This window comes from Phalacrocorax carbo, chromosome 14, assembly GCF_963921805.1.
Source record: "Phalacrocorax carbo chromosome 14, bPhaCar2.1, whole genome shotgun sequence".
Lineage (NCBI taxonomy): Eukaryota > Metazoa > Chordata > Aves > Suliformes > Phalacrocoracidae > Phalacrocorax > Phalacrocorax carbo.
Window position 1 is genome coordinate 1,585,491 of NC_087526.1, and position 18,168 is coordinate 1,603,658.

Consider the following 18,168-nt stretch of genomic DNA (forward strand, 5'->3'; position numbering starts at 1 on the left):
ATCCACCTCTACTCACGCTCTTAAGTTAGATTGCGGGTAATTCTACTTTTACCCTGGTAAACAAGTTTCTGGATATGGTTAAGCTACTCAGAGTGTACATTTAAAATAAAATCTGTTTCACATAAAAGGACAAATGAGAATGACTATTACCCCCATCTTTAATGCGCTAAATTCTTTTGCACAGATTGTTCTTGTTACTACTCCTTTCTGTGAGAGAATCTGAACAGCACACAATATTCCTCCCTACGTACGCAATTACAGCAAGCCGAGAGAGGGAGGCTTTAAAGTGGGAATGCAATGATTTTAAAGCCCTTTTTTGTAACCCACTCACTCTGTAACAGTTAGGTCTTAGGCCACAAAGGGAAGAGGAGCCGCAGAGGGAAGGACATTCTTCTGAAGGCCAGATCCTGCAAGACACTGATTATCTAGAACTTCAGTTACAAGCAGCAAAAATTCAGAGATTCACCACGTAACCTAGGGAGCCCCACGCCACCCACGGAGTTCTAAAGCCAGGAAATGCCAGCTCGTGGCCCAAGGAAACCACAGCACCAGTTTTGATACTGACCTTAAATAGGTGCTGGACCAGGACTTAGTGCGGCTGGTAACTGCTGTCACACTCATAGTTTTTCCTTGCATTACCTTTGTTGCAGCTGCAGCGATGCTATTTCTGCAGCCACCTCCTGCTCGCAGCCTCTGACACTCTCTGCTTCCACATGTGGCTGCAAAACACTCAGCACAGCTGTAATCCCGACCCGCAGTTCCAGGTCTAAAATGGAAGAACCTGGCAAAATTTTTGGATTGGCTTTATCAATACTCCATATAATAAAGATGGGGTTTTTTGCAGCCTGCAATCACGTTCCTAATTTAAAACCAGAGATCTGAATGCTCTGTGGAATAAGTAACTATCCTATAGGATTGACTCCGATGTTTAAGGTGGGGAGAAAGCCTAATCATCAAAACCGGAGTGCTGCCCTGCGCTCCGTGCCCTGCCACGGACTTTGGGCGCAGCCCGGAGCCCACAGGCTCTCTCTGCCCGTCTCCTACGTCACCTTCCGCTAGTGAAGATTTGTCATGACGATATTTAACGCCACGGAGAAGAGGCAGAGCAGGAGCACAGCCGTGACTTGAGCCCTCAGAAGGCAAGGACAGAGGGCCTGCCGACAGGTCGTCTCCTCTTCAAGTGGTTTAAGGTAAAGGGAAGCTTCTGCACGTCTTCACACAACACGTCAGGCTCAGGACCGCAGTAAGACACCCGCCCACCAGCCAGCACCTAGCCTTTTTTCGGTTTTTTTTTTAAGAAAAAAAGAAAAAAAAAAAAAGGCACACTAGTGTGTAACACAACCACAATTTGAAAAATAAGGCCAGGCATTCTTTGGTAAAGCCTCGGCTGAAAACTTATCCCAGGATGCGTGATCTTCCAAAAATCTGCCAACCCCTGCAGTGTTCAAACTTCTTGTATGACCACAGCCACATGAAGAATGAAATTAAACCCCATGGAAATCTTTGACATTTCTACTATTATGCAATGTTTGGGTGAAAAAAAAAATTTGCAGAAATCCTCCTTCCCTTTCCAGAGTGAGTTTAGAAAAACTATTTCTAGCTTTTTTTAATTACACATTTCACCATTAAAAAGAAACCGTCCATAAATAAAAAGAAACCGTCCATAAATAAAAAGAAACCGTCCATAAATTAAAAGAACCGCTAACTAGGGCTTATGTAACCCATTTAGAGTGGGAAATTGGTAACACTTGGGAGTGAGGTCTGTCACTGTAATTTCTGGAGTCTACAGCATTCATTTGATGTGTGCAAACATCACAGAAATTGTTTATTTAATATTTGCATTAACTATTTTATGCAAAAAAAAAGTTAATCGTGAAAAAGGTTGAGATGCTGGCATCCGCGTCTAAAAGAAGAGAATCTAAAAGAAAACCTTTAATAGATGTTTAATGATCTGAGGGGTAGTTTATCACTGCTTTGGCGATATATTCTCCCAAGCTACAGATCTACTTTATCCAATTTCTTTGTTTGTTTGTTTCTGAGAGTGTTATAGCTCTGCTACACTTTTGGTAGAAAACTGTCATCCTGTGTGCTTTATCAACATTGCTGAGGTTTCCCCTGCGGAGAATATCCAGCGCTGAACTCCCGCCTCTCCCTGCCGTTCCCGACGCAGACGCGGGGCGGCCGGTCCCGCCGCGGCACCGCCGCTGCGCCGAGCCAGTTACTTCACCTGCTGTTCAAGCGATGCGAACGTTCCAGAAATAGCTGTTCCTAAGGCTGTCGCACCACTGCTTTCCCAGGAGCAGCGCATACGCGTTTCAAACGAAGGACCTTCTCCCAATTCACAGCAGTGGGTACCAGCAGCAGCGACCACCCTCTCCCTGACCGGGGTCGCACCAAGAATCGCAAGGACGGTTTAACCAGAATCTTCCTGGCCGAGCCGAGCCTCTTGAAACCGAATTTACAAATTACAGGGCTTGTTTAAAATCCTCGGGACGGTTGGGTGCCATGGGACTAGCTGGCTGTAGAAACGGCAGGAGCGCAGCGGCAGCCCAGGGCTGAACACCCGCCTGCCGGTCGCGGCAGCGGCGCCCGCGCTCCCCGGAGCTGATCCACACCCTTACAGCGCAGCGGGGGCTTGCAGAAAGCCGCCTGGCAAGAAGTCACTCACGAAGTGAAGGGGAGCAAGAGCTTACAGCGATACTTAAAAAGAAAAAAAAAAACCAACCAGGCAAAAAACCAACAAACCTCCTCCCCCCCCCCCCCCCCCCCCAAAAGCCCCCTTCCTGTTAAGACTGTTAAAAAACTCTTTATAACAAAGAACTTAACGAAGCAGGTCCACAGCGATCAGCAGAAAGCGCTGACCGTTTCTCAGACACGCGCTTCCCACGCGGACGAGCCGAGGGGCCACAACGCAACTTAACCCCTACGCTTACGATTCTGTCAAAACACATCTGGGACCGATCGCGCCAGGACGAACGCAGGTGCATCGTACATGGTGTGTACGGGCGAAGTAAAGAAGTTGCATAAAATTTATTTTTCCACCTTGTTTTACAACATTCCCTTTTAAGTTTTTACACATCTGCAACACAGAACTCCACAGAACAATAAATAGTCGGCATTCGTATTTCTCTTGAATCAAGAGTATTTACACGCTGTTTAACTAGATGACAGGTACAAAACATCAGCATCACAGTAAATATTATTTTGACACGGGAATCCGTTTCCCCAATTAAAAATTAAATTAACGTCACATTTATTTTTTAACAATTTTAACAATTAAAAATGTTCTCAAAGGCATATAAGTACACAGGTTGTGGTAGGCAGTAGTAATGGACCATATTGGCAAAGCTGTAGAACCCAGGACTTCATGCAGACCAAACCGTTTATTAATTACGAAAGAACTAATAATAAATAAAAGAGCCCGTCCAGCTCACGCTGAAGATTTTAGCGGGCACTGGGCTGGCACCAGCAGCTGCGGAGCCGAGACAAACCCCATCCGAACAGTTGCGGGCACAGACCCCGTGACGGGGAGCTGCCCGCGACAGCCGTTCGCGCGCCCGCTTTAGAGCGCTGCTTGTGCAAGCCACGGATTTATGACGCATCAGGCGGCGCAGCAGCTTTCTTCCAAAGGTCAAGCCAAAAGACAAGCTTTAGGCATTCACGTATCTAACCCTCTGGGGCTCCCTGACAAACTCAGCTCAACTATCGCAGATTTTCCCTCAGCAGTTGCCGAGGACGAGAGAGGTTGTCACGGCGTTTAGCTCTGTTAGTTCAGCAGACCACAGGAAAACGACGCCTTTGGTGCTGCTCAGTTTGGTCCAGCCACCGCTGTAGCTCCCAGCACGTAGTTCTCGACACCGAGGGAGACACCGGGGATGCCACCCGTCGCTCCCCAGCCCAGTTCTGATAAGACCTTGCACAGATTTGAGCTGCTGCTGTTCAATAAAGAATGTTGCGTTTCGATTGCGCTGGGCTGAGCAACCCAAACGTTTGCAAAGATAAACAGGACAAGCTCTACGGAGGGAACTTAAACAGGAAAAACACGAAGAGGGTTGCGACACACCTGGAGTTACTGCAGAGATGCAAGAAGAGACCAGCGCATGTCACAAAACCTCCACGTAACAACCGCCGCAGCAGCACAGCGCCGAGCGTCGGCTTCCCGAAAGCAGCCACAGGAAGCAAGAGCAGAGACACGCGCCGCTACCCCGCCGCATCGCCTGGAGCGTCCCGCCGCGCGCAGCTTCTGCGCACTGCTCCGGTGCATAAACCAGAACAAAAAAAGGAAGAGGAGGAACTCCAAGTAAGGCTACGAACAAGATACTACATAGAAGAAAACAATGCTTCGCTCTCAAAAAGCACAAATTATGAGCGTACTAGAGGAAAAAGATTAATTAAGTTTCCAGCAGAGAATCCATTTATTCAAATGTACAGTAAGTACGAACATATGTATTAAACTTTGCTTTTAAAAACATTTTTAAAATAACTTAAGAAAAACAGTTTGCAGACATAAAGTGCTGAACTTGAAAAATACAACAATCGTCCCTCTTTCCTGCTGTCTGTTCGACGGCAGTTTGAATTTTCTGATTGCTTTAAAAAAAAAAAAAAAAAGCCGTGTATACCCAGACAGAAATTACTTCCTGGATTTACAACCTTGTGCAAAAAAACTAGCTGCAAAGGAATATAACTCGCACCCCAAAACACAGCTACAGATTACTATCGATACCACTAAATATGCACTCCTTATTAAAGTTATGATTCAATAAATGTAACCGAAAGCACAACTCACTCTCTTTCTTGGTGTAAGCTAATATTTTGCAAATATGGTCCACTCAGTGTAAACTGTATTGACTTCAGGAAACAGTGGATTCTACCAAACATCCGTCTCACATTTACATACAGTAGAGTATGGCACTGTTATTCTTGCAGGACGCTTAACTACTGCTACGCACGAGATAAGGACAGGGCTTTACAAAGCCGTGCACCGCGACGCGTTTGCCAGCGGACAAGAGGGACTCGACTTCTCGGGCAAGTTGCCAAAAGAAAGTTTTGATTCTTGTATTTAAATCTACTCAAATCAAAGGCTGACTGGGGACTCCAGAACACCTGCATGGCCGACACGATCCAGGAGCTGTAGCACGCCACGATAAAGACAACGTTAAGTGTCTTATTGGCAAAGCGGCATCATTGACAACGGGCTGTTAGCCCCAACTCCCCCACAAATGGGTGCTGGGGCAGCGCTTTCCCTCCACGAGACAAACGATTGAGAAGCGTTGGTCTTCTAGGGCCTTTCCCGACACGAACGTGCGTGTCAAATAGGCAGAAATACATTATTATTATTTTTAGGAAAAAAATTTAGAAGAGAAGGGAAGAAAGGCAAATTTTCAAAGTATTATGAAAAGGTGAACACTAAGAATTGCCTTTCCCTAGCCTGCAGGATGTTTCTAAAGCTGGTTGTTATTTATCAGGACTCCAGACAAGAGTAGTCAGAAGACTGGCACAAAAGAAAAAAAAAATGTATTAGATTAAAGAGCATTTGCTGTTCTTATTCCTGCAGGATTTCGAAACATACTTTTCTAAATCAGGAGGGCTTCCCCCACGCGCGGTAACGACAAGGTCATACGGACTTGCACCTTCCACTCACCCCAAGCCACGGGAACTGCGAGCGAGGAGGGCAGGTCGGCTGTGCAAAGCATTCCCCTGAGCAACTACCACACGTCGACCACGCAAGCCACGGCTGTCTTAGATCTGAAAATTCAAGACGTACCCCTATGGGTCAACACAGACTCCAGCTCTTTTAAAATAACACTCCCATTTTCCACTGATTTTCAACACCAGGCCTTTTAACGCAGCATTGTGCCGCTTGCGACAGCGGAATGCCTGTAGCAATGGCAACAGAAGCTGGCACTCCACTAAAGAGGTTCAGAGACGAGCAGGGAGCTTCTGCTCCTCTCACCAGCGCGGCTGCCCTGGCTTGGAAGGGCTGCCTCGGAGAGGAGAAGGGAGCTCAGGCTCTGCCGCTCCTGGCCCCTCCGCACAGCCGACCAACAACGGCACCAAGCAGTGCCAGCTCCGACAGTGGCTTTTATGATGTGAGAATGAGACAGCAAGCAACTAATTTAGCACAGACTAAACAACCATTAGATGAGGACGGCTGCCACTAAGAGCTCGTCCGTGCTTGATGCACGGACCCAATGGTAAAAGGTTCCCATAACTCTCCGTCATTCTCCTGAGCAGCCTAAGTACGCGTTGCGCTCTCTCCTCACGGCATCATACCGTGGGCCAATGCTTATTACAAAAAACAGAAGTCAACGAGTTTTATTTTTTGAACATTAAAAATCGGTAAGTCAATTTGCTCTGCACACGAGCCTAACGCCTTCATACGAACCCCACTCCTGCCTCTGCGATCCAGGTTTGGTTTTTAGAGCAAAGCAAGTGCAAGGTTCCCAAAAACTGCCTCTCTGCAGGGAGCGTGTCACGACCAACACCCACCTAGGAGTGCCTCAGCTTATTTGCAGCTCATCTTCGCAGCTTCACCCTAACAGGAAACAGATTTCGTGTAGCTGTGAGGAGTAGCAGCTCTGTGACCTTTCCTTGTAGTCTCCGAGGATTCAAGACACATCTGCCACACTGCCTGCAGAACAGTACGAGTCTCCTCTCACGTTGTCGACACATTTCAAGTTTGATCAACTGCAAATTTCTCTTCCAAAGAGGATTTGCTTTAGTTTAGATAATTTTTTCCTATACAAATAAATACAGAGTAAAGCTATTATGTCACCAGCTCCTTTTAACAGGAAGCACAAAAGCTAAACAAAACCGAATTCCTTAATTTTGGACTACATTTCTCCGTATTTATCAATTGCTGGATACCTCCAAAATCACTAGGGTGACTACATTTCAACTGAAGGGAAGCCTCGAACACGCTCAGATTCTCAAGTGTGTGTAGATCCGACATGCTGGAGCCCCATTATGGAAACAGCATGCCATAAATCAGGAGTCAGCTGTCAGCAGTATAGTGCATCACCTACATTAAGGGATTTCCAAGATGTAAAAAGAATGTAACTACTTGAATCAAGAAGATAAATAAAACAACATAACACAATGCGAGGAACAGCACAGATACTTAAAAAGTAACTCAAATTTATCAAATGCAAATTCCAAGGTCGGTTAGCAGCTTTCGGATACTTTTGACCTCGCATGAGAAACCCATCATCATCGCAGTCATGCGCATTTGACCCCAGTTAAGTTGAACTAAAGTGACAAGAACTGGATGAACTAACAAGTGCCTCCACCTTCAAAAAAATTCCCTTTTATCGTTAGGTTTCTGTTCACGGCAGTTGTGAAGTCTTTTTTCAGTAAAGCAGCATGTAATAAAGATTACCACATGATCCTTATGCAAATATTGGACGTATTCGTTATAGTAACAACTACATGATTTTGTCTCTCAGCTATGTGCAATATTTGTCTCTGGAGTGCAAGGAGAGCAGCCCTAGGATGTGAGCTTCGAATAGCTTGGGGGAGAAAACCTCCGTCTCAGGTACTTCAGGACGTAGAGGGGAAGGCAGCTCACCAGAGTGATGACGGTGACTTTCCACAAGAACGACAAAGTCGCAATGAAGTAAACATCTGTAGAAAGAAAAGAGCGCAGAGTCAATGAAGATGGGAAGCGCACTCTGGGAAGAGGTGCAGAAAAGCAACTCAATCTACCAACACCTCTTAGACAGCCTCGCCTTCTCCACGTGCAAGTTCAAAGCTCATAGGATCGATCCCTGGCTCCTCACTCTTCCACCCTTTTCCACAGAAGATACAGCTTTCTGCACAGCCCATTTCAGTACGGCAGGCGGCTCCTCACAGGCGAGTGCCCACACATACCTCATCTGAAAGAGGGCGATCCACCTCCCGGCAATACTAAGCTTCCTTTAAACGGACTGCTTGTCTTCTGACTCTGGAATTTGCCCTCTGCTACTTTGCTGGTTGTCCAGCAAACACGTCTCGACTCAGTTATTACACCTCCGAGTCATTGCAAAAACAGCTGAAGCTTCACTCTAAAATGGTGCTGGCACGTCCAACCGTAAGAGACACAGAACCAGCCCTTCGGGAAGCTACCCTCATCGACTTCAGAGTTAGCAAAGAGCTTTGCGGAAGAAGTAGTGACATCTTGTGGTTCCCGAACAAACCCTACAGATCCAGTATTTGCAACTAGGCAGCTACTGGGGGAGTCTGGAATTCCTTACCCCTTTTTCCTTTAGCCAGGGAAAAGGATTAGCTCTGTTTCAGGAAAAAAAGAAAAAAGAATAAAAAACACCCCAAAAACAATGATAAAAATGAACCAAAAACCAAACCCACAGGAAAAGGGCCCTGATGCCCCAGTGAAGCAGATAAAGTACGGTAAGTTTTAGGAGGCAGCTACTTCACCCAGTTAAAAGATGAAATCTTCCAACCCAGAAACAGAAGCTCAAATTTTCAGTCTGAAGTTCAGTTCCCAGATGGAAATAAAGACCACATGACAGCTGATGGACGGATGAGGGTCACCGAGCAGCACACAGTTTACTGACCACCGTTACCTCCTCTAGCATTTTGCTATGAGAAGGAACCACAAGATGTCTTTCAGGTGCCTTCAAATCAAACAGAGCTTGTTCCGGTCAGAACCACTGACACTGTGATTATGTTGGCTTCATCAACGGCCTTTGAACTCAATTCATGCCCTTATAGTCCTGTTACTATTCAGGTCATAAACCAACTGCTTGGAGAAAAGGCATTTAACCTTACCGATAAACTCGTGCAAGAAGACCAGAGAAGCTATGTAACAGGAGAGACTAAGCAGCTCGGCCACTATCATGAGCCAGTGCCATGTCTGGATCGTCAACGCCACCATCAGTAACTCGGTGAGAATCAAGGACGTGAAGGAAATGGCCACAATGTGGACAAATTCGGACTCAAAGAGGAGGAGCGCTCCATACATGATGATGCTACCTGCAAGGGAACGCAACATTTGGGTATTTTATTCAAACACCAGTTTAAGCTCTCAAACCCACTGCTAGGTCTTGGAAAGGCTGAAACATAGTCATGTCTTGAGACTGTTTATCATGAAACCTGATGAGTGTAATGGCAATGAATCGGTTACTATTTAGGAGACAGAACCGATGAGAAGACAGGGAAAAGTTACACCAGAGGTGCCCAGACTCCTGTAACAGTCTATCATATTCATAGACACATGGAGATAGGAAATCAACAGACGCTATTTTGGCAACGGGAGATTTCTAACATCATGAAACTCCATCCTCCCAGAAAAGCAGTTGGTCACTACTCAGAAGCTAAAAGATATCAAATACTTCTAAAACCTACTGCGTTGCCTCAGTGCCCAGATGGAAGCAAGGTGCTGAAAAGTTCGGCAGATACAGGTTAGCCTCTCTTTGCACTACTTCAGCCAAGGTCTCTCCCCTTTACACTTCCCCCTAGAAGGAGCACACATTAAAGCCCTGTTAATGATGCATTGTTTCGTGCTCCGATTTCAGCTAGCCAGGGAATGCTCACAACACCCCGCACAGCCACCTGCACAAATAACTCATGTTCGCAGCATGAGTAATCCGCACCGACATCCATCACACTCGGCTAGCTTCGGAAGGGAAAACCTGCAAGTGACTAGAGCTCGAGCCACAAAGTTCAAATCCAGCTGTGAACTTTCCAAAATTTGGGACTGCTTGAGTTTTCGGTCAGGCTCATCTCTGCTAGCAACTAGCCCAATTGTTTGGCCTGCTGTTTTCTAGTTATTTAGCACATCAGAAGTGAAGTCACTTTAACCAAATATTGTAACCAGATAGTGGTCTTAGCTCAAGAAGAAATCTTTCCCTCAGTGCATCACCCTCTGGCTTTAGCTTTCCACCACTTGTGAGTTTTCTATAAATGCCTTGGCTTTGCCATCATATTTGTACAGCATCAGAAGACCATCATCCCTGTCGCAGGGTTCTACTTCTATTTCAGAAGATAATGCCAAGACAGCTTTTATACTCTCGGTTTCGCTCCCTCCTGAGGCTGGTAACATCAGTTCAAGCATAAAGAATTAGCTGCTTATTTTGGCACATTTATTCTGACTCTTGCTGATAAAGGAGTTTTGGAAAACAAGTTTTGTCCCAGAATCATATGGCCATTTTAGCTTTACAGCGCCACGTTATTTACGTGCTTCCCACGATTCCCTGATTAACCCTTATAGAAAGTATTTGAGTTTGAGGTTACTTTGATAAAAAAAGACAAACTGAAAGAAAAGACCTTCTTAGGCGTACACCCCAATTACTGCAGCCACTTTTGGAAAATAGGTGCCTTGTATTTAAGGCATTTGCTTCACTGTTTTAGCGCCTCATCAGAGCGTATGGGCTACGACCAAGAGGCTGAGCTCTACTCTGGTCCTTCGTTACAGATGGCTATGAAGTAACCAAAACTATTGCCGCTTCTAATAGACAGGTTTCAGATGAAACACACAAAGCTACAGACCCTGTATTTTCCATGCTGAGTTAATAACCTGTATAATCTATAGGTTTTAAAACCTTTTTCTAAAGAAGGGAAGAGTCGCAAACTCAACCCTACAGATGGAGCAGTCAAAGCACTGAAAGGAACTTGCACTAAATTGCGAAGGATGGTGCCAGTGGGAAGAGGCACAACACTCTGAACTTCAACTTCATTGCCTACAAGAGTGTTGACCAGTTGCAGCCAATGTTTAGTTTTAGACAACTTCCTCCTTTGGCAATGCCGCCAAGATTTTCCAAGACCAAAAAAAAAAAAATATTTGTTCATTATCTCAAGGATGCATTGCTAAATTCACAGCATGCCTTACTTAACTTCCTGCAATACAAAAAATTAGGTATTCTGTACTCATTAAAACATCTAAAGACGCAAGCAGAAATGATTTCTTACCTTGATAGATGCTTATTAAGACCCATATTAAAAATGTTTTGTATGATAAAGGTCGTCCCTAGAGGGGGAAAGAAAAAAAGACAAAGCTCTATTGGGTTTTCTTTTATGAACATTCTCTTACAAATCAACCCAGAATAAAAGAGAATTTGAAGGTGATTGGAAAAGAAAACAAAACAAATCAACCAGCCCCGAGGTAGTGTCTCTTTATTCTCATTTTTCACGATGCACGAAGGAGGCCTGGGACTGTGGCAGCTCCCTGCTTGCACGGTACAGCACAACCGCTTCCTCACTGCACACAGGATTAATTCAATGCAAAGATGTCTCACGAGTTTAGTCATTGCACTGTGAAATATGTCTGTATACACATACATATGAATATGTTAATATTATATTTCTAGACACACACACACAAATCACTATCATATTGAAGGCAGATAGGTTTCTAAAAAAGCATCTCCAGCCGACACAGCTATACCAGTACAAAAAAACCCTATGCTTAGACCAGGCCTAAGGATGGTTGGAGAATTAGTGGTTTATGACATAAGAGACAACATGCAAGTGAAACCAGATGGAGACTTATTCAGGCTGTTGGAAAAACAGGCTTTACTTCTGAGAGTATCTGTTTAACAGAAATCCTTGAGGGAAAGGATCTGTTGAAGACTCAGTCCACCCTTTCCTTCAGTTCCCAGTCTGCACACCCCAGTTATTCAAAAAATTTTCCAGGGGGGAAAAAAGAAAGAAAAAAAACCAAAACAAAAAAACCCAAAACCCTACAACAAGATTTACCTTCCTGATCTTTCTATGGTAAATACCAAATAAAGTTTTCTTTGTCTGAGGAGAAGGACCCGACTTTCATGCTAAAGCTACAAAAATAGCACAGCAACCAAATCTTTAGGTCCTTTTAGATCATCCTGAAGGCAAATTTCTACTCACAAAGCTGCGTGATAACCTCCTGCCTCCATCAAATGAGCGTATCCCTTCCCCCCATCCCCTTTTCTGGCTTCAGGACAGTGCCAAATCCCCGACAATTTCTCTTTCCCCTTTATTTTGGAACAAATCGGTAATATTAAATCCTTACAATTTCCCACAGAATGGAACTTCTATTTCCCCAGCCGTTTTTAATAAATTGCATTTCATGTAGCATTCAATAACAAACTGCCAGGAAATCTGGCTGTATCTGTTAATTCAAATTTGCCTTTAAAATAATTTTGCTTGAAAATGCATGATAAAGTTCTGTATCTACTGACAATATTTTTGACTTTACACATTTAGAGAGATTCAAATCAAGACAGGGATCTCGCCTTAAACCAAAACAGACAAACAGGAGTCTCCCACACCTTAAGAAGATCTTTGTAGAGCTCTGGGTACAGCATTGCAACTTCAGATTTAACATCCTTGTCCAGGACTAGAGAAAACACGGGAAACATCGTGTAAATTGTGGAGTACCTGGGAAGAAGGTAGAAGACCAGTAAATTATCTAAGGCGTAGATGAGCAAACAGAAATGCTACTCTTCAGAAAGGAAATACAGTATTCTTGAAGTGCCAAATGACGTACATTTTATAAGAACTTGCAAAGGGAACACACCAGAGTTTTGCATGTAGGAAAAACCTGCAGGATTTGCTTTTTGATCGGCTTTTGATTAGAAACACTCATACACAGATGATTGCTTCAAGTACTGCAACCGGTGTTGTAAGGTTATTAATGGAGCCAAGGGCAGACCTGTCCCCACCCCAAAGCCTGCTCTACAGTTCAGCCTTGGTTCTGCTTGCATCAGAAGGCAACGGAGATGAATTTGCTGTTTGTTTAATTATGTGCTCCAAAGCCTATAAAGTCATTAGATTACAAGTGCAATCCCAGTGTATTTTAGACAGGAACTGATTCCTCCTGTTAAAGAGGCTGGGTTGCCCCCCCTTTCTGACGCTGTCGGGAGCTGGCGCAGGCGCCAGAGCATAACTGTCCCTCTGCTTTTTACTGGGATCGAAAGAGTGCTTCCCAGTGGATGGCTTGCTTCTCACGTCCTGCATGTGACACACTGTCCTTTTGGAAAGGCTTCCAGAAGTACTTGTGCTGCCTGGGTGGCTTTGCTCAGCGCAGAGGAGCAGGAAGGGGACGAGGATCACATCCATCTTCTGAAGCAGTGTTGTGAAACATGCAGCGTGGAGACGTGCATGCCTTGCATGTTAATTAGCCCGAATCTATTCATTATGCACAGGTTTTCCACGCTAGTAGTAAAAAGCGAGCTCTTACCCAATGATGAGAAAGCCTTGGTAGAGAGGAACAGAAGCAAAGTAAAATACTGATGAGAAAACAGCCTAGAAAAGAAAAGAAATCGGCTTTTCAGACGTTAGATACCGCAGTAAAAGTAACAGCTTAAAAATATACTCTGTTCAAACTGGAACGTACTTGCAGTGGGTTCTCCAAATTCCTGAAATGAAGACAGAAGAATGTAATATCAGCCCTTCTTATTCCTACGCAAACCTTGGATGAAAGCTATGTTTAATAGCAAACACTGGGGAGCTGGACTTGGAAAACTTTTTGTAATGTAGTTCCACAGAAAAGAACATAAAGAGTTTCCTCCAAAGCCCGCTGGTTTGATCAAAGCCGTCCAGATGTTGCGGAGCACAGGTGTGTACTTATTTATGCCCGGATGATGCCTTCACAACATAAAGAGTTAACATGCACTAATACAAACGCCAGAGAGTTCAAGATTATTTTAAAATTTTTTTGTCAGAAGTTATGGGTCTGTTTTCTGTTCTTGTTTTCAGCTGCAGAGTAAGCTAGACTGTCCCCTGAGTTTGAACCTTTTATCTCTCTACATGCCTCTCCAATGTGTTTATTCTAAAAAAAGGGAGGGGGCGGAACCAGCCTTCTCAAAAATATCAAGTATTTTATTTTAAAAGGCCTTAGTATTTTTAAGGTTTCTGCCCAACCTATCAGCATGCTATGGCTTGGAAATGCAACTCCCGAAGAGTAACCTCTGCCCTTAACTCTAACTTTCACTCAAGTCACCACAGCTAAGAGCAGAATACGGCTCATGAGCTCTTAAAACCTCTTTCAACTCTCCCTGCCAACTGGCAATTGCGTTTTTGTTACACTGAGGCTCAGCACACGCGAACAGTGTAAATTTTGTGAATACCAAATCTGTTTCTAAGGTTCCCTTTGAAACGGAGAGGAACAGACCGCCTCCACGTTGCTGCAGCAAGCTGCCGAGCACTTGGGGAGGTTGATACGTGCTTCGGCAGCCTTTGCGGCACGGCTCCTGCGAACACGCCACGGCACGCCAGACCGAACTTTCGGGAACCTCATCAGGGTCTGAGCCAGGTCCTCCTCAGCTGCTTAACTCGCTCTCGCTATTTGAAGGCCCTAATGAAAACACACTTGAGGAAGAAGTGCACTTACTCAGCAGAGACCTTCCTTAAGAGCAGCGCCCTGCTTCGGATTTTCAGTACTCCCTGGCATTACTAAATGATAGCAAAGACATGCCGCCTCATGGCGGTGTTTTCTAAGGTAGAATATCGTTTGTCCGATTTTGGAGAAGTTGCTGATGTTTTGTCCAGTACCAGGAACCTTCTCATGTATTTTCATACCCGGGTAACAACCTCAAGTTCCAACCCATGAAAATTTTCAGGAGAAGAAACAGTTGCATCCAAAAGGAAATGCAGAACCTTTACTTTTTGATTTTGCTTTTTTCACTCGCCACTGGCAAAGCCCTCACGACAGTCCATTTACCTGCATTGTACTGATGCACAAGCTCCTGTGGATTACAAACTGACTGAGAGCTGCAGATCGTTTGTAACTGTTCCTTCCATGCACCATTAATAAACGACCCAGATGTTTAAACTGAGTGATAGAGAAATCAGCTGCAAGTGATGCCTGTTTTCCTTCCTGTGTACAACAGCAAGTAAAAGCACAGTGAGATCATTTTATTATTGGAAACGAAGAAATACCGTGTTCTTATTTAGTTATCACTGACAATTTCCAAGAAAATTTGCAATACATTAGGTGGGGGAGAGTATTAGCTCAGCACTTCTGCCTTCCACCGTGGCTTTTAAGCAAAGAGCAAAAATATGAGGAGAATTCCCATTTGAACCCTGGCCTCCAATTCTAAGCAACCCTCTGGATTTTGATTCACAACACGCATGTTAACATGACACTCATATCAAGCCAGTTTTGAACACAAATCTTCAGTCTCAAAAGTTCACTCGGTTTTAATGTTTTAGCTCACTGCAAGCAGAGGCTTTCCGCTGCTGCGAAACCCAGTCTTGCCACTCCAAGCGGCTCCATATGCAGGAACCAGAGCTCGAACCCCGAGCTGGATTTCTAAACTAATATAACCAGTTTTTCATCATACACGCAGGGTGTCTGTTATCAGAGTAATTAAAACTCCAGCACTTGGAGCGTCTACACGTGATTAAAACCCCCAAAACTAACCACGATGGTCCAAATTCAGGGAATCTGCCAAGAAGCAAATAATGACCCAGAACTCTGTTAAACAATAGTCTCCTTTCCAGCCAAATTATTTTCCACGACAAGGCTATTGGTCTGATGACTGTTCTTGTGGAAGCTTCTCACCTCCTTGCACAAATTTCTGAGGATTCATTTAAGAGTTAGATGCAAACTACCTTCTGAATTGCCATAGGAAAGCTTATTGAACATGAGGTAATCTCACCTTTCCTTCAACTCCAACACCGCAGTCGGCCTCCTGAATCATGCTAACATCATTCCCTCCATCACCTGCAGGTCAGAGTACACACAAACAACAGTGGTAGTTAAGCAACAGAGGCAACTTGCAACCCCACCAAAGGCATCTGCGCCAGACTGCAATACTAGAAGAAACACTGAACCCTACCAGCAAAAGCAGGACTTAAAGAATTTAAATTCCCAATTTCTATTTAAAGAAGTTTTTTTAAAAATTCATAGGAATTCAAGGCCACTGATCGCTTTATCTGACTTGTGGGTGTACCATTATACCTACAATGCTGAGATAAAGCTCACAGGTTAAGCACGGCGCTTTATCTGACTGTGTTCAAGCGCTGTTTTGCAAAGATACCGCCCCAAATATTTATGAGTAGTTTGTCACTGAAGTTTCCATATGCAAAATTTCATCTTATCGATCATCCCACAAAAACGTGATTGGATATTAGGAAAAGTGTCTTCACTGAGAGAGCATTGGCGCAGGCTGCCCAGAGAGGTGGGGGGGTCGCCATCCCTGGGGGGGTGGATTCAAAAAAACGTGTAGACGTGGCCCTTGGGGACATGGTTGAGGAGACACAGTAGTGTTGGGTTGTTGGTTGGACTTGATGAACCAAGAGGTCTTTTCCAACCTTAACGATTCTATGATTTCCAGGTCTTAGGAGATGACATGGGACCGTGTGTTCAAAGGAAGAAAAAAATAAAGACGCCACCCTACCTGGTCACTCCTCCCTAACAGCCCCTTACCTACTGCACAGGTGAGTTTGCCGGTCCTTTCCTGGAGCAATCGCACGATCTGGGCCTTCTGCGTCGGCGCGCATCTGCAGCACACGACGGCAGGGCACTGGCAAGCCAGCTCCATGAACTCATACTCATAGTATTTCAGACACACCTGATTTACAGAGATCAGAAGCGTCACCAATGTTTGTGCTATAAAAGTTTCTTTTTAAAAAGAAAAAAAAAATATTCCTAATTCAGCCACAGTGTTTTGGGGCTGTTCCTGACCAGCCCGAAGCGTCTGGAGCCTACCTCCAGCGAGTCACCAGAAATAACAAGAGCGCAGTCGTGTTTCCGTCGGAAGGCGTTCAGCTCCAGGTGGGCTTCTCCACGGTTAGTCACCTGGGGAAAGAGATGGCAACCAAGGAAGGGTTTGCTTCACTGGGGTGAAAAACCAAACAAGCAGGTCTCAGAGGGAGCAAAAGTAATACAGGCAGGCAGCACCGTGAGCTATTGAGAGCACACAGTCAGATTAAAAAAAAAAGCTCAGGGGACAGAAAGCTGGGTCAAAAGAATAAAAATATTCTGGGTTTACAGCTGGAAAACAGCTGTGATCTCAGCACTCCTCCTGTGCCAGAATTTGGGGTCCCGAACAGCCTTGAGAGAGGGGAAGGTGGGCGTCACTCACTAGTCTGAATATATGGATGTCCTGTGTCCGTGTCACCAAATGCGCGTTCTTGGCTGTACACGTGGCTGTCTCTAACTTATCCCCTGTCAGCATCCACACCTAAAATCCAAATATTTGATGTATTAAACACAGAGCTTAACGACCACGTCTGCAGGACATCTAGAAGTACCACCTGCCAATTCAGGCACGTAAAAGAACTGGTGGAATATATACACAAGTTATTTTTCTAATAAAGCCCTATTTAAAAACATACAAGAAAATTCTCACAGATGAAAGAAAGCAGAACTTTTAAAGCGGCTGAAACGCAAAAGAAGTTACAAACCACGGACAACATTCTTCCCACCTGCAGTATTTCAAGATTCTGCTGATAAACCCACAAAACGCAAGCTAAAGAATGCGTATGCGTGTGTTAATGCGTCCCACCCCAGCTATTTCTTGTACGCTGAAGCAAGCGGGCCTCGCTGCAGAAAGATCCCTCATGGCCCTGCCTGAAATGTGGATGATGCAACTGGGGTTAGCTCACTGCTGATGTGTGCGTCTGGAACGGACTAAGTTGGTTGGGGTTTGGGTTTTTTTTTTTTTTAAGTTTTTTTTTTTTTTTAAATACACACTGCTCCTTTTATTTTGTGCTGGTGAGGGAGGGCATTAGAAAGCCATGTCAGCAGCAACACACAGCAGCAATACCCTGTTATAATCTGGCAGAGAATTCCCTCAACAGTGTAAATATATCAGAGTTTGTTTTGCTTTTTCCACTGGAGATTTTACTCTTTCAAGACACCGCCCAAGAATATTTAACGAAACTTTAAAAAAACCCAAACAAACAAACAAAAAACCCACACAAAGACTCCCTTATTTGTTTAATAATCTGAGGTTGGAAAAAGATTTGATCTTAATAAGATGGCCCCTGTAGCGAATGACAAGACTGCCTTCGCTCTGGCTGTACCGCTTGCGCGCGATGCCCTGACGCAGACCCCGCTGCGAGGAGCGCTCAGAAGCGCGGCACGCTCCGCACCGACACGCTCCGCGCCCCAACACCGGCTCCAGCCATGGTCAAGAGGAAGAAAATAAACTGCTTCGGAATCACTGGCCCGGACTGCGCCCCGGGGGGGGAAAGCCACAGCCCTGCTAAGGACCGGTGTCCGGTTGTGCTCCTCTTGCTCCTTTG

At 44.9% G+C, this 18,168-nt stretch overlaps 1 protein-coding gene across 5 annotated transcripts in view; it reads right to left on the bottom strand.

The window, feature by feature from the left end:
* Positions 1–3,015: 3,015 nt before the first annotated feature.
* Positions 3,016–18,168, bottom strand: part of ATP9A (ATPase phospholipid transporting 9A (putative)) — a 64,907-nt gene continuing 49,754 nt past the window's right edge. For 4 of the 5 annotated variants that reach the window (XM_064465242.1, XM_064465241.1, XM_064465243.1 and 1 more), the window contains 10 exons: positions 17,004–17,102; positions 16,628–16,717; positions 16,346–16,490; positions 15,576–15,640; positions 14,636–14,791; positions 13,154–13,218; positions 12,243–12,351; positions 10,906–10,963; positions 8,767–8,970; positions 3,016–7,623 (listed from right to left, as the gene is read on the bottom strand). In XM_064465242.1, the coding sequence (XP_064321312.1) occupies positions 7,487–7,623; positions 8,767–8,970; positions 10,906–10,963; positions 12,243–12,351; positions 13,154–13,218; positions 14,636–14,791; positions 15,576–15,640; positions 16,346–16,490; positions 16,628–16,717; positions 17,004–17,102 (1,128 nt within the window). In that variant the 3' untranslated portion in view covers positions 3,016–7,486. Of the gene's footprint in view, positions 7,624–8,766; positions 8,971–10,905; positions 10,964–12,242; positions 12,352–13,153; positions 13,219–13,309; positions 13,332–14,635; positions 14,792–15,575; positions 15,641–16,345; positions 16,491–16,627; positions 16,718–17,003; positions 17,103–18,168 lie in introns of those variants that run through there. The other variant, XR_010375166.1, reaches the window with a different exon arrangement.